This window comes from Siphateles boraxobius, unplaced genomic scaffold, assembly GCF_051911475.1.
Source record: "Siphateles boraxobius isolate OS27281-9 unplaced genomic scaffold, OSU_SipBor_1 66, whole genome shotgun sequence".
NCBI lineage: Eukaryota > Metazoa > Chordata > Actinopteri > Cypriniformes > Leuciscidae > Siphateles > Siphateles boraxobius.
Window position 1 is genome coordinate 10,781,633 of NW_027509193.1, and position 24,919 is coordinate 10,806,551.

General features: G+C 44.5%; 1 protein-coding gene across 2 annotated transcripts in view; it reads right to left on the reverse strand.

The window, feature by feature from the left end:
* The window catches only part of crhr1 (corticotropin releasing hormone receptor 1), a 297,757-nt gene that overhangs the window by 87,424 nt on the left and 185,414 nt on the right, over positions 1-24,919 (reverse strand). For both annotated transcript variants that reach the window (XM_077212216.1, XM_077212215.1), the window contains one exon: positions 24,767-24,873. In XM_077212216.1, the coding sequence (XP_077068331.1) occupies positions 24,767-24,873 (107 nt within the window). The remainder of the gene's footprint in view (positions 1-24,766; positions 24,874-24,919) is intronic.

The following is a 24,919-nucleotide window of genomic DNA, read 5'->3' on the forward strand; positions in this document are numbered from 1 at the left end:
TTAGACAACGATCCGACAAAGACTGCAAACAAGAGGAGACTAAAGAAGGTAACAAATCAAGAGGGGACAGGTGGAAGAACTCAAACAATAATCAGGTAACGAGGGGGAGGGATCAGACAAGAACAAGAGCACATGGCCCAAAACAACAAAACACCCATGTGCAACACAAGACAGGACAGGCATGTGACATTACCCCCTCCCTACGGAGCGGCTACCAGACGCTCCATAAGACCAGGGTGGGGCAGGAAGGAAACACCAGGGCGGGACGGGAGGGACAGACCAGGGCGGGACGGGAGGGACAGACCAGGGCGGGACGAGAGGAACAGAACGCTTAGTCCTGGGAGGCCAGGGCGAAGCAGACAATCCACCGGACGGCCAGGGCGAAGCAGACAGTCCATCGGGCGGCCAGGGTGAAGCAGACAGTCCATCGGGCGGCCAGGGCGAAACAGACTACCCATCGGGCGGCCAGGGTGAAGCAGACGACCCATCGGGCGGCCAGGGCGAAGAAGACGACCCATCGGGCGGCCAGGGTGATGCAGACCCCCCATCGGGCAGCCAGGGTGGTGAAGACCCCCCATCGGGCGGCCAGGGCGGTGAAGACCCCCCATCGGGTGGCCAGGGCGGTGAAGACCCCTCGGGCGGCCAGGGCGGTGAAGACCCCTCGGGCGGCCAGGGCGGTGAAGACCCCTCGTGCGGCCATGGCAGAGGCTCTGGAACAGACACTGGATCTGTAACAGCAGACGCCGGCTCAGGAACAGAAGACACCGGCTCAGGAACAGAAGACACCGGCTCAGGAACAGCAGACACCGGCTCAGGAACAGCAGACACCGGCTCAGGAACAGCAGACACCGGCTCAGGAACAGCAGACACCGGCTCAGGTACAGCAGACACCGGCTCAGGAACAGCAGACACCGGCTCAGGTACAGCAGACACCGGCTCAGGTACAGCAGACACCGGCTCAGGTACAGCAGACACCGGCTCAGGTACAGCAGACACCGGCTCAGGTACAGCAGACACCGGCTCAGGAACAGACACCGGCTCAGGAACAGACACAAAAACTGTAATAGTCACAAGAACAGACACAAACACAGAAACAAACACTGGCTCTGGCGCTGGAACAGGCACTGGCTCTGGAACAGAAATTGGCTCCAGCTCTGGAACAGGCATTGGCTCTGCCCCCGGCTCTGGAACAGGCATTGGCTCTGCCTTCGGCTCTGGAACAGGAGACACGGGTATGTCCAGGATCCGAGCCAGACGCTCCAGGTCCATGAAGGCAAAAGGCACTGGCTCTGCCTCCGGCTCTGGAACAGGCATTGGCTATGCCTCCGGCTCTGGAACAGGCATTGGCTCTGCCTCCGGCTCTGGAACAGGCATTGGCTCTGCCTCCGGCTCTGGAACGGGCACTGGCTCTGCCTCCGGCTCTGGAACAGCAGACACTGGCTCCGGCTCTGGGACAGGAGACACTGGCTCCGGCTCTGGGACAGCAGACACAGGCATGTCCAGGATCCGAGCCAGACACTCCAGATAGTCCATAAGTGCCTTGGCGGCCACACGAATGGGCATTTCCTGATCTGTCTCAGACTGGGCAGACGGGACGTGCACAGTTTCTGACTGGGCAATCGGAGTGTGAACAGTCTCTTGCTGGGCAGACGTGTGAACAGTCTCTCGCTGGGCAGACGTGACGTGAACAGTCTCTCGCTGGGCAGACGTGACGTGAACAGTCTCTGACTGGGCAGACGCAACGTGAGCAGTCTCTGACTTGGCCCCTCTTCTCCGCTGAGTCCTCATTAGGTCGGATCGTTATGTCACGGAACGGGTAAGGAAAAAAGTGTGAGGACTCAAGTGCAGGAGAAATTATATTTATTTACAAAAGAAAACATAAACACAAAACAAAACCCACGAGGGGAAAACATAACTTATAAATATAAAACAAAAACAGAACATGGAACATACTGGAGGATCACAGGGAACAGGAAACATTAGACAATGATCCGACAAAGACTGCAAACAAGAGGAGACTAAAGAAGGGAACAAATCAAGAGGGGACAGGTGGAAGAACTCAAACAATAATCAGGTAACGAGGGGGAGGGATAAGACAAGGACAAGAGCACATGGCCCAAAATAACAAAACACCCATGTGCAACACAAGACAGGACAGGCATGTGACATTTATTGACTTTAGAATCTTGAATAGTGATTCATATATTGACTGAATTATATATATACAATTCAGTCAATATATGAATCACTATTCAAGATTCTTAATATATAAGAATATATAAGAATATATAAGAATATATAAGAATATATATATATATATATATATATATATATATATATATATATATATATATATATATATATATATATATATTCTTATCAGTCAACGTAATATGGTAAAATTATACGGTAATTAATTATCTTAATTTTAGGAGCTTTTCTTAGCAAATACTGATATACACAAGGTTAATGTTAATATTAATTTAATATTTTTATACTGAAAGCCCCAACTATTTAATTTAAAAGACAAACAAACTAAATTTACCTTACATGCCATTCAAAAACAGCCGTAGCTACCGAAAACTTTGCATTTCAAAGACTTTTGCCTCAAGTCTTTATTTGATTTAATTTCCTCCACAGTTAACTGATGAAAGCTTGGCTGAGCTGCAATTGCTAGTGTGATGGATGAATGTAGACAAAAAATGGTGGAGGGTGAGGATGACTTTTATCTTGAGGAAAGACGCTGTGAGGCCAGTGTTGTCCTTGTGGAAACAGAAGCTTTGGGCGTTTAGCAGCAGAGTATCTGCTGCTTATGCAGTTCCCTGACCTCGTTCACACAACACTCTGAGCAGCTGCCTCTGACATTACTTTCTCATTAGTTACGGATGACACACTACACACTACGCACACAAACAATGCTGGCAAGTGTTTGTGGATAAACGTGGCTGCTTGCAGATGTGGCTCTACTTTTCTGTTAATTTAGTCCTGTATTCTTAGAGATGTTTATGTTAGGATGTGTTTTCCCACACAACAACCAGCTAACTGATCTGACTCTTGCTGCATAACTCATTAATTTTACCCCCTGCAGTTTTCAGTTGCTTTATGCCACTTCAAAAAGAGAACTGATTAATGCTTTTCGTGTTTACAGCATAAATATCTGTGTAAAAATATTATTGATAAAAGAAAATTGTGCTTGTTATTAAAATGTGTTAATTGGTATTTAAATCCATATGCTGTTGTTTTTCTGTGAAACGCACACATCCACAAATTAAAAATAAAATTATTTACAGCAACAATGCTCTTTTCCCCATACAATGACAGTTCATACTAATCACGTAAAAAAAAAAAAAAAAAAAGTAGTGTATATCGCAACCCTTTGGAAAACGTCTCGGTTACTAATGTAACCCTCGTTCCCTGAAGGAGGGAATGGGAGACGTGACGTCGACGTGACGACATAATTGGGATCACTTCAGTGAGCCCTATCAACTTCGAGTGTCTACAGAATGAGCCAATGAACGTTGGCGTGCGTGAGAAACGTCACGCACCCCCGCCCCGCAGCGCGGGTATAAACAGGAAGCGGGCGCACGCACTGAGGAGCCGAGATTGTGACGGCCGTACAGTGATGGTCAGCAACCGTGGTGGCGGGACGTCATGTCTCCCGTTCCCTCCTTCAGGGAACGAGGGTTACATTAGTAACCGAGACGTTCCCTTTCAGTCGCTCACGTTCGACGTGACGTCGATGTGACGACGTAATTGGGATCCCATGGAAAACGCCGCGGTTGCTGCCACATCCAGCGCCCTACGGAAGACTCTCAGACCCCCATCTGGTTGGGGCGGAAGATCTGTGTAGAGGGAGTTCACTGCTGTTCCGTTATACCCCACACAGTGGAACTCTTTAGTTAACACTGGGGAAGCGTGCCTTTCGGAGTCTGACTCTGCCAAGGGAAAGACACGGGCTCACCGCATGGAGCAGATCGTGGAAGAATACGCATATGGGATCGCCAAAGGGATCACCACATATAGAACCCAGCCTAGCACAAATTACAGAAGCATACGAACACTAGGCCTGGCGTCAGACGCTCCGCAACGTCTGACTGCCGAAGGGGTGCGGAGGAACTCTACAGGGTTCGCACATATCCGCTCAGTGTGGAGGGGAGTGGCGCAGCAAGCCGACACTAGAGCGGGAACTCCGATGTTACCGGCTGGTTAAAGCGAGCACACAGGAAGAAACCGGCTCAACACGTAGGCTATAAAATCTAGCTAATGTGTTAGGTGTCGCCCAGCCCGCAGCTCTACAGATGTCTGTCATAAAAGGTGGCGTGTGCCAGCGCCCAAGAAGAAGCTACACCCCTAGTGGAGTGGGCTCTCAACCCGGGCGGGCAAGGCACGCCTTGGGCTTCGTAAGCCAAGGCGATGGCATCCACTATCCAGTGGGCCATCCTCTGCTTGGAGACAGCCTTTCCCTTCTGCTGGCCTCCGTAACAGACGAAGAGATGATCTGAGGTCCTGAGGCTTTGCATTCTGTCCACGTACAGGCGCAGAGCGCGGACGGGACAGAGAAAATCCAGGGCTGGGTCTGCCTCCTCCGAAGGCAGCGCTTGCAGGTTCACCAGCTGGTCCTGGAAGGGAGTGGTGGGAACCTTGGGCACGTATCCGGGCCGGGGTCTCAGGATCACGTGAGAGTTAACCGGGCCGAATTCTAGGCACGATTCTTCGACCGAAAATGCATGCAGGTCCCCTACCCTCTTGATGGAGGCCAATGCAACCAGGAGTACTGTTTTACAGGACAGAATTTTTAACTCAGCTGACTGCAAAGGCTCAAATGGTGGTCTCTGAAGTGCCGAAAGGACCAGAGACAAATCCCAAGAGGGTATAGAGAGTGGGCGAGGAGGATTTAGTCTCCTCGCTCCCCTCAGGAAACTGACGATCAGGTCGTGCTTTCCCAGCGACTTACCTTCAACTGCATCGTGATATGCGGCAATCGCGGCAACATACACTTTAAGGGTGGAGGGAGACAGCCTTCGCTCCAGCCCATTTGCAGGAAGGACAGCACAGCTCTGACCAAGCAAGTTCGGGGGTTCTCCTCGTGAGAAGAACACCAGTCAACGAACAGGTTCCACTTCAACGCATGGAGGTGCCTCGTAAAGGGAGCTCTAGCGGAAGAGATGGTGTCAACCAGTGGTGGACAGTAACGAAGTAAATGTAATTCGTTACTGTACTTAAGTAGCTTTTTTGCGTATCTGTACTTTACTGAAGTATTTAAATTTGGGGAGACTTTTAGTTTAACTCCACTACATTTCAAAGTCAAATATCTTACTTTTTACTCTACTACATTTTCAAAATCAGTCGTTCCTTTTTATTTATGAGTGGATAAAAACGTAACTGGTCACACGAGCCACCAATCACAGTACAGCGTGCACGTTTTGTTTTGAACTTGAATTGGCGCTATCTACTAAGTGCAAAGCAGAGCCGTTATAATGAGAGTTGCGAACATAGACGGTTGCGACACAGTAGCTGGGTCCGAAACGGTTCACTCATGCACTAATCCCTATAAAGTGTATGGCATTTGAGTGCACTATATCTGCAAGGAGTGAACAAAATGAAGTGAGTGAATTCGGACGCTGACGTTTACACTGTGCATCGGAGAGCTGGAGCTGTCGAAGAAAATGCTTCGTCACACGTAAGTTACTCCTTTTATCTTACGTTACACACTTTATAAAATAATATTAACAACAATAACAACCATAGTGATCTCACCACCACGCGATCACGGGATTCGTGTAGCTCTCAATAGTTCCAAAAAAATTGCGTTGCCAATGATTTTAAGCGAGGCAGAGAGCAGCAGCGATCAACATCTGATCATTAGGTGGGGCCCCAAAGGACACGGCTGGTCGCCCATGAGGAGGACCAGCGTGGTCCTTTGGAGCTCCAACGGCGGCAGCGCCTGACAGTCGTGAGGGGGCCGCGGAGATTGCCTCGGCGGGGAAGCCCTCACAGTAATCCTCAGATCACCCTGACGATGCGCAAAAGTAGGTTTATTCTGAGGTCCAGAATAAACACTAGATCTGGGCATTGGTGAGGGGACTGCACCTCCCGTGAGGTAAGCGAGTCTTGATCTTAGCGCTGCCATAGTCATATTCCCACAATGAGAACATGAACTATTCACAAAAGCTGCCTCAGCGTGCTGAACGTCCAAACACGAGAGGCAACAATTTTGGCCGACTGCATCCAGAAACGCACAAGCGGAATGACATCCTGAAAAGGACGCAGGGTCATGCTTGTGTTGCTCTTTTAGTTGAAAACAAAAAATATAGAAAATAAAAAAAAATACTCTCTTAGTGCTGAAGCACCCAGGGGTAGCCGCGGTGTAATCGGGGTACAAACTCAAAGAGGAACGCCCACCGAGACCGACACATACACATACACACACAAACAATGCTGTGAAAACAGTAGTTGTGAGCTGTAATGCTTGCGGCCACCGCTGATCGGGCCTTCACACCAGCACTGGAACAGAGTATTTTCCTTTTGAAGCAGTCTTCAACGTTACAGCAGTCTGCAGAAACTCAAGAGTCAAAACGAAAGCTCGGCTCCGAAGCGAAATACAATGTGTGCGTGCGCCCGCTTCCTGTCTATACCCGCGCTGCGGGGCGGGGGTGCGTGGCGCTTCTCACGCACGCCAACGTTCATTGGCTCGTTCTGTAGACAATCGAAGTTGATAGGGCTCCCTGAAGTGATCCCAATTACGTCGTCACGTCGACGTCACGTCGAACGTGAGCGACTGAAAGGGAACCAGGCTTCAATTCCAAAGTGAAATGTGGAGTGAGTGGTATGAAACAGTTGAAGTTGAATATGGCAACATTTTATTACATTGGTTGTTGCACATACTGTGGCAATTCGGGAATAAAATGTCTGGTAAGTGGCGCTAAAATGTTAATATGCTGTAGCGTTTAATGTACCCTTTACACTAAACCCTATCCAAAACATAACTGAGTTAAGGTCATAACATAGTACTTTGCAAGGAACTGTGTGAAAATAAGTAAAAAAATTCAATAATCTGCTCCGTTAATCATAATTGGTGTGAAAAGAAATAAAAATTGGTGGTTTTTTACTGCCACTACTGTTCATTTCAACTGGAAACTGCAGTGAATTGTATGTATAGGTAAGTTTTTGGAGTTTAAAATAAATTATAAAATTACCCCATGTTGTTATGTCTAGTGAACAATAATTTTCTGAAGCCATACAATGGATTTTTTTAATAAATAAAAAATAGATTAAAAGAAAATCATTGATATTCTTCCCTGAAACTTATTTGTGTCCAATCACAGATGCCTTATCAATGCATCACACCATGTTTGACAATATTGGCAAAAAAACGGCATTAGTTCATCCATGTGTCAAAAGAGAATGTTTCAAATATTCTCAGAATATGTGAAATGGAGAATGAACTGACTATCGTGTTGTATCACCTGACCTAACTGGCGAAGCCTGAGGCGACGAGGGAGCCAGGCGGAGCTGGTGGACTGATGGGCCATGGTGGAAATGAGAGAGGAAGGAGCCAAGGTTGAGCTGATGGACCGACAAGCCAAGGTGGAGTCCTGGTCGCGGAGGCTGGAGGCAGAGACCGGGGGTCCCCTGACCATGCTGGAGCTGAACACTGGTAGACCCGCGAGCTCACCTCACTGAAGGTGGCATGTGGTTAAGCTGTGGGGCTAGCAGGAGGTGGCGACAGCGTGGTTGAGGAAGGGATAATGGGAGGAGGTGGGAGAGGGAGGCTGGGTGGGAGTTCAGGAACAAGCTCAGGAACCATCTCAGGCTCAGGTTCTGGAACAGACTCAGTCTCGGGAACAGATTCAGGCTCAGGAACACTCAGATTCAAGAACAGATACAGGCTCAGGAACAGATACAGGCTCAGGAACAGATACAGGCTTGGGAACAGATACAGGCTTGGGTCTGGGAACAGGAACAGGTCTTGGGGCAGGAACAGGCTCTGACTTGGTGACCTGGTGTGAACAGTCTTTGGATCTGCCGGCATGATGTGAACAGTCTCTGGATCGGCAGGACTGACGTGAAGCTCAGGTTCGGCAGGACTGACGTGAAGTTCTAGAAGGGTGGTCTCGACGGGACGAGACTCTGGAAGGGTGATCTCGGTGGCTGCTGGTGATGGTGGTTATTCTATGGATCGGGACATGACGCTCACTAAACACCTGACGATGGCTTCCCTCCAGTTAGTCCATCGAGTGTTTAGGAGGTAGTTGGCCTGGTGGAAATTTGCCCCGATCCAGAAAAGCAGCTTGAGGGTTTCATCGTCGAGGGGGCTAGTGACGGCTCGACTAACAAAGTTATCCACAAAGGAGAAAAATTCTGTGCTCTCTTGAGCTATGGCGACAAATATAGCCCTGTCGTCCATACGGGCTGGTCCGATCTTCTGTCACGGGTGGTTGCAGGAGGCAGACGGAGACAAGGATATTTTCCAAAACGAAGTTTTAATGGTAATTAAACACAGGACAGCAGAACAGGTAGCAACACACACACTAAATAAGACGGCAATCATACAAGCACTGACTGAACAGATGGAACTTAAATACTAACACAGATGACACTGATTAATAGAATACAGATGATACAGATGACAATGATGACTAAACAGGTGACACAACTGAACTGATAGTGACAGTAACCATGGATACAAAGGAGTGGCGGGATAAGAACAAATGAGAACAGGAACCAATCAAAATACAAACTGAAAGTCCAAACAAACACTGACACGTGACAGTGACATAATTGTCCTTTTTGTTTGAACTATTTATTATCAGACCAACTCCCTGAAGCTCAGTGACATTTTTTGCAAGTGACTCTTATCTTCCAATGACCTCCTCCAGTAGACGTGCACATGAATGTCCGCTGTGGCTCTACTGGAGTGTGACTGACCCTGTTTCCCATCCCCCTGTGCCCCAAACAAGCCTCTAAATCCCTGTGAGCCACACAGGAAAAAGCCACACATGCAATATCAATCCAGCCTACATCATCTGGACATGAACCTCTATTTGATAGTGCATTTGTGTGCAACACATTTAGTATGAGCAGCTGTGTGAAAGACCTAAATTATTCATCATTAAAAATCAAGCACTGGAAAATCCATTCATGATCTAAGCGGATTTTTTTATTTATTATAATAGATAAAGGACACAGTTCCTTCTGGATCGATGAGCAAAAACAAGAAAAGATGATGAGTTTCGGGATGTAAGATTAGGAAAGAAGAAACAACTAATAGATGCTGGATTTTTCTTTTCATTCAGAAACAATTTATGCTTTCAAAGCTAGCCTGCTATTGCTAGCCTCTCCAAAATTGCCTTCCCTTCCTTAAATGTTGTTATGTGACTGGATGGTCAAGAAAAAATATCAAGCAAAATAAATTAATAAGATAATTAGTATTCATGTGTTCAGTCTTTGTTATTCTTTGTAAATCCACATACTGTAAGTTTAAAGTTGTACTTCATATTGATACAAAGAAGCTAGCTTAATGGTTTGTGTACAAAAATAATTTTGATGATGTTCATAAATAACATTGCTTACTGGGATAGGTGTATGAGTATTCTTTATATAAACAAACAGCCAGTGTTTTAAACTCCAAGGGTTCCATATGTGAGGACATGGATCATGGGCCAGGAACACAAGCCTTCTCCAAATACCACCCAAGCAGTTAATCAGAGCACTATTTTTTGCCATGACAGCTCACAGATTTCACCTTGACAAAATGGAGACTAATTACAGACTAATTATGGAGACTTTTGACAACCTATAACAGCACTAACAGTGAGAAGGCCTTGACACATGTTATTAAGACACCCCCCCCCCCCCCCCCCCCAGAGTGTCTTAATAACATGTGTCAAGGCCTTCTCACTGTTAGTGCTGTTATAGGTTGTCAAAAGTTTAACTGAATGAGCAAAAGAGGATGAGAAAATTGTGATTGATTTATAAACCAGACAGGAACGTAGAATTATTTTAAGCAGCTAATAATTAGAGTGAGTGCCTTAAATTCTCTTCTCATTCTAATTGTCTGGCATTTCACTTATTAGAACAAAATCCACTTCCTAAGCTGTCCATTGCCCATCATACATGCATCACATATACAATACTTTACACACTATTTATACAAAACAATAACATTACACAACACATTTCAGTTTTTGTATAATATAATTACTATATAATACTAAACAAATCTGTAATTGTGGGATCCTAAAGTGGTTGTGAGTCCCTCAGGCAGATCATATTCACCTGTGTGATGGACTGTTGATGTGTTGTTTTGAGTGTTGTTTTGGATGTTATGATCATTGATGGATAAAACAATGATGAGTTTTGGATGCTAAACAGTGTGATACATAGATTTTACATGGACCTAAAGCATATTTTGTCTGTAATTCATGGCAATCAATAGAAATGAATTGGTGGAATTTTTACTTAAAAATCTTTAAAGGCCGTTTTCTCAAAATGGGTTCCCTTTCAAGGGAACTCAAGCTGTGTTGAGACGCGGTGGGAACGCTCTGCGTGATTGCGTCGTGAAGCACGTGTATAATCAGTCCAATGGAAGAACGAGACGTCACCGGCGGTGACGTCATAGACCAGGAAGCTATATAGCACACCAGAAATCAGACCGCGACAGCTTCTGTTGCCTTCAGCAAGCGCTCTCTGTATACTGTCCTTGTCTATTTATTGTTGTCTGTCACAAGCACATTATCTATCTATATTAGGGCTGTCAATCGATTAAAATTTTTAATCTAATTAATTACATACTCTGTAATTAATTAATCTAAATTAATCGCATACACAATTTTACAATGTTTACATGGTACAATTTCTGGTAAGCTACGTTTTTATTATTATTGCTTGACACAAATTTCACAATTTCAATTTAATTTAATTATTGTGATGTGATGCAATATTGACTCATTTGGATAAATATTAGGTACACAAGATAGGCATTCATTTTTCTCAAGAAAAAAAATCTCACCCAATGCTGTAAAATACAGAGAACCATATCAGCTGGTAGTATTTAAGGTTAAAAATAGCTCAAATTAAATATAATGCGTGTTTATTACAAATAACAACTTTGATATAAGTAAAAATATAATCCATACGTAATATACTAGTAGGCCCTAGACTACATAAATTTTGAAAAATACTCTCTATAGCTCTTTTTTTATAGCCAACTATAACATGCTATATGGTCATGAAATGGCTTTCCTGGGGTAACTTAGGGCTAAATGTTATGTGACATAATTGTTCTCCAGCTGTTTTATTGACCTCTTTTCGCGGTTTCGCGGAAAAACACGGATTGATCGAGGAATATACATTTCGGTAAGTTTTAGGCTGCCCTACTGTATCTTTCAACATTGGTCATTCGTGTTTATTTACTATTAGCTAGAGATGATCGGTTCACGTGCCGCTATAGGGATCTGTCATGACACATTTACAAGAACCAAAACGGTATTGCTTGATTTTCGTAAAAAAAATTAACAGAATCTGAGAGCTGAGATTTTTTTAATAACATAAGTAACGTGCTCTGTCTTGTCTGTTTCCGTGTCCTCTCTTTGGTGCGCGATTTTTCTGTGCGTGAGAAAATGGTTGTGTGACGTGAGAGCGCGTGAAAAGTTACAGCACACACACACACACACAAGCGCGCTTTCTCTCAGACACACTCGCCGACTCACGCACACACTCCTGGATGCATTGATGTGGTACTTTAGAGTTTGACGAACGCCGTTTGTTAAAAGTAAATGTTCCAAACAATGATCCAAGCAGCGCGTTCTTGTCTCCCTCCTTTTTACACGAATGCTAGAACGGCTCCGCAAAGGTCAAAACGGAATGGATTAATCTGCGTTATTTTTTTTAACGCGTTATTTCTTCTCAGATTAATTAATCGAAATTAACGCGTTATTTTGACAGCCCTAATCTATATATATATATATATATATTATGGCGAAACAAGAATTCAAGCGTTGTGTTGTCCCTTGCCCTCGTTTCATCACGGGTGGGGACACACATCAGCTTTGTGTTGCTTGTTTGGGAGTGGAGCATGCCCAGTCAGTTCTCGAGGGAGCTGACTGTGAGCATTGCGAGAAGCTGTCCGTGAGGACGCTCCGCTCTCGCCGGGCATTCTTTGAGGAGGACGGTTCGGTTCGCGCTCCCCGGGGTGCGGGTCCCGCTGCTGCCGAGGCACAGCGAAGGCTTTCATCTTGGGGTTCGCATATGGATCTAGTAGCGGGGCTTGAGACGGGCCCAGCCCTTTCTCAACCCTTACCTGCTGGATCCGGTGCCTCTGCCCAGGAAGGAGCCCGCGCTGCGGCTTCTCCTTCCCAGGTTGGGGCACCATTGTTGCGGCTATCCAGTTCTGAGTATCTGGATGTCGTCAGTGTTGATATGGGGGATGTTGAGTTTTCGCCAGCTCATGCCTCCGATAATGATGAGGAGCTTATGGAGGTTTTATCTCGTGCTGTAGCTAGATTAAATATTGAATGGCCAGCCGATGATTCTTTGAGTGTTACTAGAAAAAGTTTATTAGATGAAAGATTTTTACCATCTAAAACACAGCCTCCACGTCGGGGACTCCCGTTTTTTCCCGATCTCCACAATGAGGTTTCGAGATCCTGGAATAAACCGGGGTCATTCAGAGTATTTAACCCACAAACTTCCTGTTACAGTAATGTTTTGGGTGCATCTGATTATGGTTATGTTAAGGTGCCTCGGGCTGAAGAGACGCTCGCGAGCTGTCTCTCTCCCGAGTCATCGTCATCATTAAAAACCCCGACGTTACCCACCAAGCCATTAAAATCTACATCTTCGCTGGTGGGTAAAGCTTATTCGGCAGCAGGTCAGGCTGCGTCATGTCTGCACACTATGTCTATACTGCAGGCATACCAGGCTGATCTGCTGAAGGATATCGATGAACGTGAGGAAGTCAGCGCTGACGCAATTCGAGAATTGCGTCGCGCAACAGACCTGTCTCTCCGGGCCACCAAGGAGACGGCCAAATCAGTGGGCCGTTCTATGGCAGCCCTGGTGGCCACGGAGCGGCATCTTTGGTTAAATCTGTCTGATATAAAGGATAAAGATAGGTCTGTTCTTCTGGACGCGCCACTGTCACCTTCAAGTTTGTTCGGCGACGCTATCAACTGTGTCGTCGATAGGTTTCAAGAAACGAAAAAACAATCGGCTGCGTTCCAGAGGTTTCTTCCTCGACGTTTCAATATCCCCGAGACTGCTGGGCGAAAAATGATTATTAAATCCGAGCAGTCTCATCCGAGTACAAGCTCCTCACAGCACAGAGTGCATCAAAAACAGAGCGTCGCCACTCGGGCTCCTCCACAATCTGGGGAATCTGGGTGGCGGTCGCAGTCCAGGCCAGCTAGGGGTAGGCAAGATCTGAGGACTGTCATCTCTAAGAAGGCTTGGGCTAAGAAGAAGTCATGACGCCCAAGGTGTCAGGCTTCTGAGGGTGGTCCCCTCCGAGGAGGGACGATTTCGAGAAATCGTTCATCCTCGGCACCCTCTGGGGGGCGATTCTCTGAGGAGAGTCGCAGCGCTGCCACATCGGTTGTTCCCTGCCGGTTCGCCGCTTCAGGGCACCGAGGTGTCAGCGTCCCCATACGATTCTCCGAGGAGGATCGTAGAACGGTCAGTTCGGTTGTTCCCTGCCGGTTCGCCGCTTCAGGGCACCGAAATGTCCGTACAACCGAATCCCGAGGCCAGTCTCGAGAGACTGGTCCCCTTAGTAGAATTTCTGGCAGCGTGGAAACTACTGCCAAATATTTCTCAGTGGGTCCTGCATATAATAGAAAAGGGTTACAGAATTCAGTTCGGTTCTCGTCCGCCCAGATTTCAAGGGGTCCTTCCCACAGTGGTGGACCCAAGGCAGGCTCGGGTCATGGAACTAGAAGTACTGACGCTTCTGCAAAAAGGGGCTATAGAAAGGGTTTCTCCTCCCAGCAGAGAGTCAGGGTTTTACAGCCGTTACTTCATCGTTCCCAAGAAGGATGGGGGGTTGCGTCCTATTCTAGATCTGCGTCAGTTAAACAGCAGAGTTCAGAAACTCAAGTTCAAGATGCTTACACTCAAACAGATTGTATCACAGATTCAGTCCGAGGACTGGTTTGTCACAATAGACTTGAAGGACGCTTACTTTCATGTATCCATTCATCCTCATCACAGGAAGTTCCTGAGGTTTGCTTTTGGGGGCGAAGCATACCAATATCGGGTCCTTCCATTCGGCCTAGGTTTATCACCCCGCACCTTTACGAAATGCGTGGATGCAGCGCTGGCTCCTATGAGACTCCAGGGCATTCGCGTATTAAACTATATCGACGACTGGTTGATCCTGGCTCGTTCCGAGCAGTTGGCAGTTCAGCATCGAGATGTCGTTCTGTCTCACTTAAAAAGGTTGGGGTTGCGGCTAAACACCAAGAAGAGTGTGCTCCTCCCAGCCCAGAGGACCACTTTTTTAGGGGTGATGTGGGATTCGACAACTATGCAAGCACGATTGTCTCCAGCTCGTATTTCTGCGATTCTCACAGCCGTAAATATGGTAAAACTAGGCCAGTCACTCACTGTGAAACAGTTCCAGAGACTGGTGGGTCTCATGGCAGCTGCGTCCAACGTAGTTACTTTTGGCCTTCTGCACATGAGACCCCTGCAGTGGTGGCTCAGGACCAAGGGGTTTTCTCCGAGGGGAAATCCGTTTCGCACGATCAAGGTCACGCGGCTATGCCTACGTGCCTTGGTCATGTGGAAGAAACCTTGGTTCCTCGCCCAAGGCCCAGTATTGGGGGCTTCTTGTCGACGCGTAACGCTATCGACGGATGCTTCCCTCACAGGCTGGGGGGCGGTCATGAGTGGCCGCTCGGCGACAGGTGTCTGGCAGGACCATCAGCTTTCGTGGCATATAAACCGACTAGAGATGATGGCGGTATTTCAGGCTCTCAAATACTTCCTGCCAGACCTGAGAGGCCATCATGTGCATGTCCGTACAGACAACACATCGGTGGTCTCTTACATCAACCATCAGGGGGGTCTGAGGTCCCTATTATTATGCAAACTGGCTCATCAGATCCTCCTATGGGCCCAGGGAAAATTACTGTCACTCAGGGCAGTTTATATTCCAGGGTATTTGAATGTGGGAGCAGATATCCTGTCAAGACAGGGGCTGAGGCCCGGGGAGTGGAGACTTCACCCCGAGGTGGTGGAGCTCCTATGGGAGAACTATGGTCAAGCTCAGATAGATCTTTTCGCATCTTACGATACAACCCATTGTCCGCTTTGGTTCTCCCTCACATATCCAGCTCCTCTCGGACTGGACGCTATGGTACAGGAGTGGCCGAGGCTGCACCTGTACGCATTCCCCCCGATATCATTGCTTCCGGGAGTTCTGGAGAGGGTTCGCCGGGAGGGGGCTCATCTATTATTAGTAGCCCCGCACTGGCCGACCCGAGTGTGGTTCTCGGACCTAGTGTCCCTTCTGCACGGCTCTCCCATGGAGATTCCTGTCAGGGGGGACTTGTTATCTCAAGCAGGGGGCACGATATTTCACCCTCGCCCGGAGTTGTGGAAACTGTGGGCTTGGCCTCTGAGGGGGCCCAGCTCTTAGAATCCGGTCTCTCGACTGAGGTCGTTGAGACCATCCTTCAATCCAGAGCTCCTTCCACGAGAAAACTATATTCATTGAAATGGAAATTGTTCTCTACATGGTGTGGAGAACGTTTTTTAAATCCTGCTAACTCCCCGGTTGGTACAGTTCTCGATTTCCTTCAAGACCGTTTCTCTGCTGGATTATCTCCCTCCACCTTAAAGGTGTAAGTAGCGGCTATATCTGCTTATCGCTCCCCTTTGGGGGCTTCTTCTCTTGGGAGAGATCCTCTTATTACTCGTTTTCTCCGTGGTACACTGAGGCTTAGGCCTGCATTGCACTCTAGAGCACCGGCTTGGGATTTGGCCATTGTACTTGAGGGTCTGTCCCTGGCTCCCTTCGAGCCTATTGAAGAGGTTTCAGAGAAGTTCCTTACACTAAAAACTCTATTTCTTCTCGCTATTTCTTCTATCAAGAGAATTGGAGATCTGCAAGCCCTGTCGGTGGCTCCTTCATGTTTGGAATTTGCACCTGGTATGGTGAAAGCATTTTTACACCCTAGGCCGGGTTACATTCCTAAGGTCCCCACTAATGTGGCGGGCCCTATTGTGCTGCAGGCTTTTTGCCCTCCACCTTTCGTTACCCCAGATCAGGAAGATTTCAATCTGTTATGTCCCGTTAGGGCTTTGGATGCCTACGTTCACAGAGCTGCCCTGTGGCGTAGATCAGAACAGTTATTTGTCTGCTTCGGTTCAACCAAGAAAGGTTGCCCTGCATCTAGAGAGGTAATGAGCAAGTGGGTAGTTGAGGCTATCTCACTTGCTTATGAAGCGGCCGGACAGCTCTCACCTATGGCTGTCCACGCCCATTCTACTAGGAGTATGGCTGCCTCTAAGGCTTTAATTTCAGGGGTTTCCCTGCAGGACGTTTGTAATGCGGCAGGCTGGTCCTCACCGCATACATTTGTCAGATTCTACGACCTAGACCTCTCCACTCCCGGGGCTAGGCTGCTTGTTTCTTAGTGTGCGCAAGGACTCCACACAGAACGGGCTTTTCTCATTATGGCGTAGTGGACATGGGGTTCCCACCGCGTCTCAACGCAGCTCGAGTTCCCTTGAAAGGGAACGTCTCAGGTTACGTATGTAACCCTGGTTCCCTGAGAGGGAACGAGACGCTGCGTTCTCCTGCCATACTTCCTGCATGCCCTGATCGACTTGCTTCAGGCCTTTTCAGAAGCTGTCGCGGTCTGATTTCTGGTGTGCTTTATAGCTTCCTGGTCTATGACGTCACCGCCGGTGACGTCTCGTTCTTCCATTGGACTGATTATACACGTGCTTCACGACGCAATCACGCAGAGCGTTCCCACCTTGTCTCAACGCAGCGTCTCGTTCCCTCTCAGGGAACCAGGGTTACATACGTAACCTGAGACGTTTTTTCTTACACTCCTAGTGACGATTTTCCACTTCTGTAGCACCTACATACACCAAACTTTACAGTCCTATTCCTAACTATATTGTGAAGGTTTGTTCAGAGGGATTTGTTGATATATCATTCTTGGCCTGATTTATATGACATTTTATGCCTAAAAATAGGGCGGAAATCTATTTTTTAAAACTATTGGCAGTATTTTCTGATTTACAGGGTAACAAAAGGAGATATTCATAATCCCTTCTGTAAATGTCTTTTCATTGAATATATCAACAAAATGCAAACAATTTTGAACCTTGTTTTTTTCATCTTCAAAAAAACATCACTTTAAGATATATGCAAATTAGTGCATATTTATTTAGATATAGCCTGATTAGCATATTTAAACAAAATTACAGAAAACTTGCAATACATTTTTTTCTCCTATTCATGTGAGTAATAAACTGGTAAAGTTTCATGGTGATATCTGTACGTTAAAATTTTTACCCTATTCACCTGTAGTGTCTCGCCTTACAGGGATAGTTCACCCAAAAATGAAAATTCTGTCAGTATTTACTCACCCTCATGTTGTTCCAACCCCGTAAGACCTTCGTTCATCTTCGGAACACGAATTAAGATATTTTTTATGAAATCTGAGAGCTGGATCACTCCTCCAGACTAGTCCATAGGCTTCTTTAGGGATTGAAACTTGCCAGCCCCGAAAAGTTATTAAAGACATAGTTAAAATAGTCCAAGTGACTACAGTGGCTCAATCTTAAGTTTATTAAGTGACGAGAATACGTTTTGTGCGCAAAAACAAACAAAAATAACGACTTTATTTCAACTATTCATTTCCTTCTCTATGGGCCTCTAATCAGTTAACTTAGTGTGATTCCATAGAGCTACGTCACACGTAGGCTCACCATTGGCCAACACTGGTCATGTGGGTGATGCGTGTGACGTACAACAACAGAAGCTTACGCTATTACACTAGTTAACTGACAAGAGGCCCACAGAGAAGGAAATTAATAGTTGAAATAAAGTCATTATTTTTGTTTTTTTGGCGCACAAAAAGTATTCTCGTCGTTTGATAAACTTAAGATTGAGCCACTGTAGTCACTTGGACTATTTTCAGAGCCGGCCCGAGCCTTTTGGGGGCCCTAAGCAGAATTTGATTTGGGGGCCCCCTCCCACTACGCGAAGTCGCCTGTGCTTGACAATTATTGACACAAATGTCACGCAATAATGATACATTATAAATGAATACAGTGAGGTTATGTATTAATACAAAATAAATACTAAATAAAAAATAGATGCCTACTTAAATAAAAAAGTTGAAACTTTTACTTTACTCTTTTACTAACTCTTTGAAACATAATATGTGTGCAACATGTATGTAAATGTTTGTATTTTTGAGAGAATATTGTTTATGCATGGTTATTGAAAAAACTAAAACTTAAAGTTTCTGAAATAAGGCCACAAAACACATACTAAATATGTGTCCACAATACTTCTGACTAATGGATGTTGTGGCCTAGAGATTTTGCTTCGAAATGATCTGAAAATATTTTTGTTAATAAATTGATAATTCAATGTACCTACTTTATTTTTGACAAAACATTGTTCATGTAAAAATAAAATGTTTACTAATGTAGGTGCGAGAGTGAATGAATGGCACAGACACGCGCTCTATATCTGTAGCCTAGTAAACAACAGCGCGCGGGCCTGTGTTTCGTTCATTCATCATTTAGGTTCACAGACACTATTCAATATCATGATTAGAACAAAGCACTTAAGAATAAATAACTTACTACATCAGCTGGATGCGTTATTGCTCCTCGAAATGAAACTACCAGCACTTCTGGTACATTTTCCAGGATTATTAGAGCTAGTAGGCTATTATTCCTCACAGCGCAGCAAGACGAGATAAAGTAAAAGATTTATATTAAACTTGATCTGTTTTATAATCCAGCTGGTGGGCGTTGGCATGTTTGTATGGCTTGCCTCAGATCATTTGCGTTTGAATAGCGCGCGCTCTCCGTTGGTGTGGCACATTAACACGTAATCAGGTATAATGAGCTGAAAAGAAAAAAAACTGCAATCTCTCTCTTTTCATACAGATTACATAAACTGAGAATATTTGTTTTTTATATAACTTACTTCATTTAAAAGAAGAGAGTTCAAGCTTCATAAAGAAACATCTCTCGTGTCTGTATGAAAAGTATTTGCGGAGTTACAGTTAATTATCGGACTCGTTTCAGAATGGACTTCACTGACAGAGAGAAGGCAAAACTAGCATCATGTTTATTTTTCTTTATTTGACAAAAAGCACAGCACTTTGTTATTATTGTGAGTATACACAAAAATAATAGACACTTAACAGGATTGAATACTTATATGTAAGATCAAAATCAACAGAGTATTTTGAGTTTCTTTTGTATTGATAATAAAAAAAGCGAGACTATCGCACCAGCGCGATATTCAACCTCAGAGGGTTAATAACTTTTCGGGGCTGGCAAGTTTCAATCCCCGAAGAAGCCTATGGACTAGTCTGGAGGAGTGATCCAGCTCTCAGATTTCATAAAAAAATATCTTAATTCGTGTTCCGAAGATGAACGAAGGTCTTACGGAGTTGGAACAACATGAGGGTGAGTAAATGCTGACAGAATTTTCATTTTTGGGTGAACTATCCCTTTAAGAGAGTGGGGGACCTTCATGCTCTGTCCATTTCCCCTCCCTGCTTAGAATTCGCTCCTGGGAGGGTGAAATCCATCCTGCATCCTAGACCAGGCTATGTGCCTAAAGTGCCTTCTAATGTGGCGCAGTCTACCATCTTACAGGCCTTACATCCTCCTCTGCATTTGTCTGTGGATTCAATTTACTCTGCCCTGTTTGGGCGTTGGAGATTTATGTTCAAAAGTCTTCTCATTGGAGGAAATCAGACCAACTGTTAGTCTGCTTTGGGTCGCCCAGGAAGGGATCCCTGGCCTCTAAGCAGACAATCAGCAATTGGTAGATGATCTCTATGGCCTACATTACATTTTTCTTAACTGTTTTGAAATCATACGACACAGCGTCTCGTTCCCTTCTCAGGGAACAAGGGTTACAGTCGTAACCCGAGATGTTCCTCAAAGACAATATTGTTCAGTTCAGTTCAATAACTGTGTAAAGTTCATAAATTATGAAACGAGTTTAATTCAGCAATAAGCAGCCCTACAGAAGACAAAAGTGTTGTTATTCAGCTCGAGTGAGTTCAGTGTTGATTCATTTCAAATCAGTTCGATTTCGCCTAAGTGCAAAAATCAATCCTTAAAACATTTGAATCCCGACTCATACAATCTCCATGCTTTTTTAAAGCATCTCTTCCTTTCACACGCCTCTTACTTCTGAGTCTCTGTAAGGGTCTCGCAATCTTCCGGTGACTGCTCATGACTGCATGTGTTTTGGTTGTTAGCATTTCCACTGCCTGCACTAATAGGAGTGCATTATCACAGCTGTCTATTCAAGTCCTCCCCCTCATCACTCGCTTCCTATTGATCCACTGCCCCAGGCCTTTTCCGGTTAAGATGGGTCCTTTCAAGAATAATCGCCCGCTCAGAGCGTTTGCTATGAGTCGGGCTCCACAATCAGATCCTCTGCGGCTAATACTGAGTCGGGTCACAGGCAAAACCACAGAGTGATGCAATTTTAAGCCATAAACAAAAACTATAAACTTTCAGGGAACTAAAGCATTTCAGGCCGCTCTGCAGGGGTTCAGTGCTAACAAGCCGTGGCTGCTTTGCGCAGGGCCTGCGGCACTAGAGGAACGAGCATCCTAGAGCGTCATTGAGCCCAAATGGTGTGCAGATGTACTTGTAATAACCCGTGCTGGGGCCCAGTAAGAGTGACCTGTCTGTCCACTTGCACAGTATAGTGGGGGTGCTGGCGAAGTGCCATCGCCTCATACAGCGGCCATGTGCTCCGAGGTCTGCTGACTTTATCCCCCTGCTGACCCTCATTGCGTAAGCATGTACAAAAATAGAAGAGCAGAGGTCCTCCTAATCTAGTGCTGCTTAAAGTAAGAATAAGCTTTCTTCTGAATGTTTCAGGAGTGAGAAAAATCACTCACATTTAAGAGGTTAATGTGAGGCTATCACATCGCTAAAGCACTATTCAAATGAGAGTACAGTACTGTTCAAAAGTTTGGGGTCGGTAACATTATATAATGTTTTTGTAAGAAGTCATTTATGCTCTCCAGAGCGTCATTTGTTTGCTCAAAAGTACAGTAAACACTGTAATATTGTGAAATATTATTACAACTTAAAATAACTGTTTTCTATTTTAACATATTGCAAATTTAATTCATTCCTGTGATAGAAAAGCTCTATTTTCAGTATCATTGCCCCAGTCTTCAGTGTCATATTTTTCAGGATTCTTTGGTGAATAGAAAGTTTAAAAGAACAATATTTATTTGAAATAGAAATCTTTTGTAACTTTCTAAATGCCTTTACTTTCACTTTTTATGCTTAAAGACATATTATGTGTGTATGTTTATATGTATGTAATTTTCAGATGGGAAGCCAACCGTACTACCAACTATTATTAAACCCAGAAAGTTGGCAAACATGTCCATATTGAAGGAGCAGCAGGCAGCAAAAACAACAAATTTAGCTCACAGTATTCGACAAAGGTCAGAACAAATGAGGAAAAGCTTTGTGAAATAATAATATATCACAATCACAGACATTCCTATCCAGACAGAATTACAGTTCTCAGAAGACCATAATTATTCCATTATTTTAACCGAGGATGTTTGAGGGAAAGCACCATCACGTTAGATTTTGACAGGATTAATAACACAAAATGGATTTGTGAAACACAAATTTACATGACCTCCTTAGGGAAAACTAGACTTGTCCGGTCACACACACAAATACCCTGGCAGAGGCCTTGGGGCCATCACATTGTCCAAATAAGCTTTTATCTATATGAATATTTACACCAGAAACTGTTAAAAAGCTTATACTATGGGTCAGTTTTAACAAAGTGCTATGTCGTCATTTTTATCAATACATTTGTTTTTGCCAGAGGACATCTAATGGACAGGTCTTTAGCAAATTTTAACAGGACTCATGCTATTATAGTTAGGGTAAGCACAATTGCTTGGATTTGTTTTTGTTTTAAATGAAAGCTTTGATTGTTTGAAATAATGAAGCATTATTCAATTTAGTTAGACACACATAATCAAAGATTATGAGATCAGCTTCTATTTTCAACTTGCATTTATTTTGTTTTATTTTGAGGCATTATGCAGAGAAATGCTATGGTGTGTTTACTGTCAAACTGCTTCTCTGAATTCCCTCCTGTCTCTGCCCTCAGGGCACATGTAAGAAGGTTTTTGTGTCACACAGGACAGGAAGGTCCTCCCAGTCTAGCTTTTTGTCAAGAAACAGGATGAAAACAGCTAGCTGCCAACCACGGCTTGTCATTATGCCACAGCAGCTTTGCTCTCCTTTCATACTTTGATGCCCCCTGACTTTTACCCAGCACCACTTATTCTGTGAATGACAGAGGAGCCGCGTTAAACTCTGCTGACAGGTGAGCACTGGTGTGGAATACACAGGGCATTCCCAATATTACCTTTGAAGTTAAGGTGTTTTGTCATCTTAGTGAGAGTGTAGTCAATTCACTCTTGCAACTATAAGTATTGGCAAGTTAACATTTAGATAGGATGCCTTTATCTAATATGCAGATATTAAGTCTTATTTTCTGCTCTTACACAATGCAGTAAGGCACCAAACATTGCAAACTGCATTTATCTAATAAGTCGTAAATACATAGTTCTTAATTAAATAAAGTCGTTAGTTCATTTAATGAGGGTAAGGTACATTAGCTCAGTGAGTACTTCATTCTGATTGCCTGACTTAATCTTGTCAAAACAATACAGCTGAATGGTTTGTTTTTATTTTAATTATTTGACATATATTGCAATCACAGTATGATATACATCTTAACATCCCATATTGATACTGCTGTTTAAATATTAATGCTACCAGAACAAAACACATTTGTTCACATTTGGGACCTCTTTAAATAAACCAAACACAGGTCACTTGAGCCAACATTTATAATTCATATATACATTATATTATAAAATAACATTTTATTATAATAATATTTATGATTAATGGAGGATGTCCTAGAAACATTGCCAAATCTCACATTCTCACAATCTCACAAAATACTCCTGTCCTTGTAGGCAGACACAAAATGGCTGGAAGGTCTGAGCACAAGAAGACTTGGTGTTTAACCTGAACATCTGTTCACTGTTTAATTCATTACACAGTTTCCCTTGCTAGAGGACCCAATTCAGACTAACTGCAACTTCACAACCTCTGTATACTTGCACCCAGCCTCAATCCATCCATGACACACTGACTTTGGAACATTAGCTAGACAGGCAGAGGGTAATTAGTAGGGCACATTGTTTTGAAAAGCAGCATCCAGTAAAATCTAGCCAGATTTTGATTAGAAATCCAGGGAAAGATGCCAGAATATCTTCTTCGGATTAATCAAGGCAGATTAAGTCTGAGATAATCTAGTCTAAATAATCCTAAACTGCATGGATCTTTCATCTGTCCACTTGGCCCAATCTGTGGCATTAACACCAAAGAGTGTGTGGGAATGCTGAAATATGTGATGACCCTCCTACTCACATCCAGTTTGCCACGACATTGATCCAGGCTAATTAAGCCTTGGACACGATCCAACATAAAACAAGTATCTCAGTTTGATTAAGTATAATATAATGAGAGCCAGCTCAATGATACTTCTGGACTGGAATAACCCAAGATGAAGAGGAGTGTGCATACCCTTGTATATATCCTATATATACCAGAAAGGTATCTTCGTTTCTACAACATCAGTCTGAAATCTCATTGCCGGGGAGTACTCTGCTGACCCATGGCATATCGACTTCTCAGGTGCCTTGACAAGTGAGAGATAACCTATACAGGCTGTCCTTGGACCTCAGAAACCTGAGTCCAAGAAGGGCTTGTCGCCTGTGATCTCACCGAGGAATATATAATTCTCTGTTCCCTGTCATTCAGTTGGCCACCTGACATATAGTTTCAGTCAGCAGCTGGAAAATCAATTGATGTACTGATGAGATGTGACAAGAAGACAGCCTATATTTGTGTTTGGGGCTGGGCCCATGTCCCTCTTAGTTAAACTGGTTTAAAGTTGATCCAAGCAAAGGACACTGGACACATTAGCAGAGCTGTCCAGAAAAGGGATAATTCGTGGGGATATTGGGATATTTGGGATTATTTGCATAGGCAAAAAAGCGATCTACAGAACCTAAGATTTAAATTTGAAGCTGCCATTGTAGGAGAATGCTGTGATTTATATGATTATCCAATGGCAGATGGGGAAGCCTATTTGAAACAGTCGTTATTTCTGCAATTCCCTTTAGTTAGTGGCAAAGAAGTGACATAGTTCCCCTTTAAATTTTACATGACCAAGGACTCCATTAAGACTTCTGAGTAATAAAGGATCTGTGCAGATCCTGTACCCCCTGAGGTAAGAACCTAAATCCTTTATTGTCCTAAGATCCCCTTGTCCACACACTTAACAACGTAGTAGCAGCAGCAGCTCATACATGATTATCTCACATGCAAGTCCACCGATGTAACTAACACAGAAGTTCAATTCCACTCACTCAACTCTTGAAAACCCCTCACAGCCGAGGCACTCACCCACCTGAGTCTCATAAAGAGGATGAAGGCGACCAGCAGGGCTCCCAGAGAGATGCAGTGTCCCAGGTAGTTTATGATGACTGCAATGTGGTAATGCAGCTTGCTCTTCTTCTAAAAGATCACAAAGGGACATACACACAAAGAAACACATTAGGAA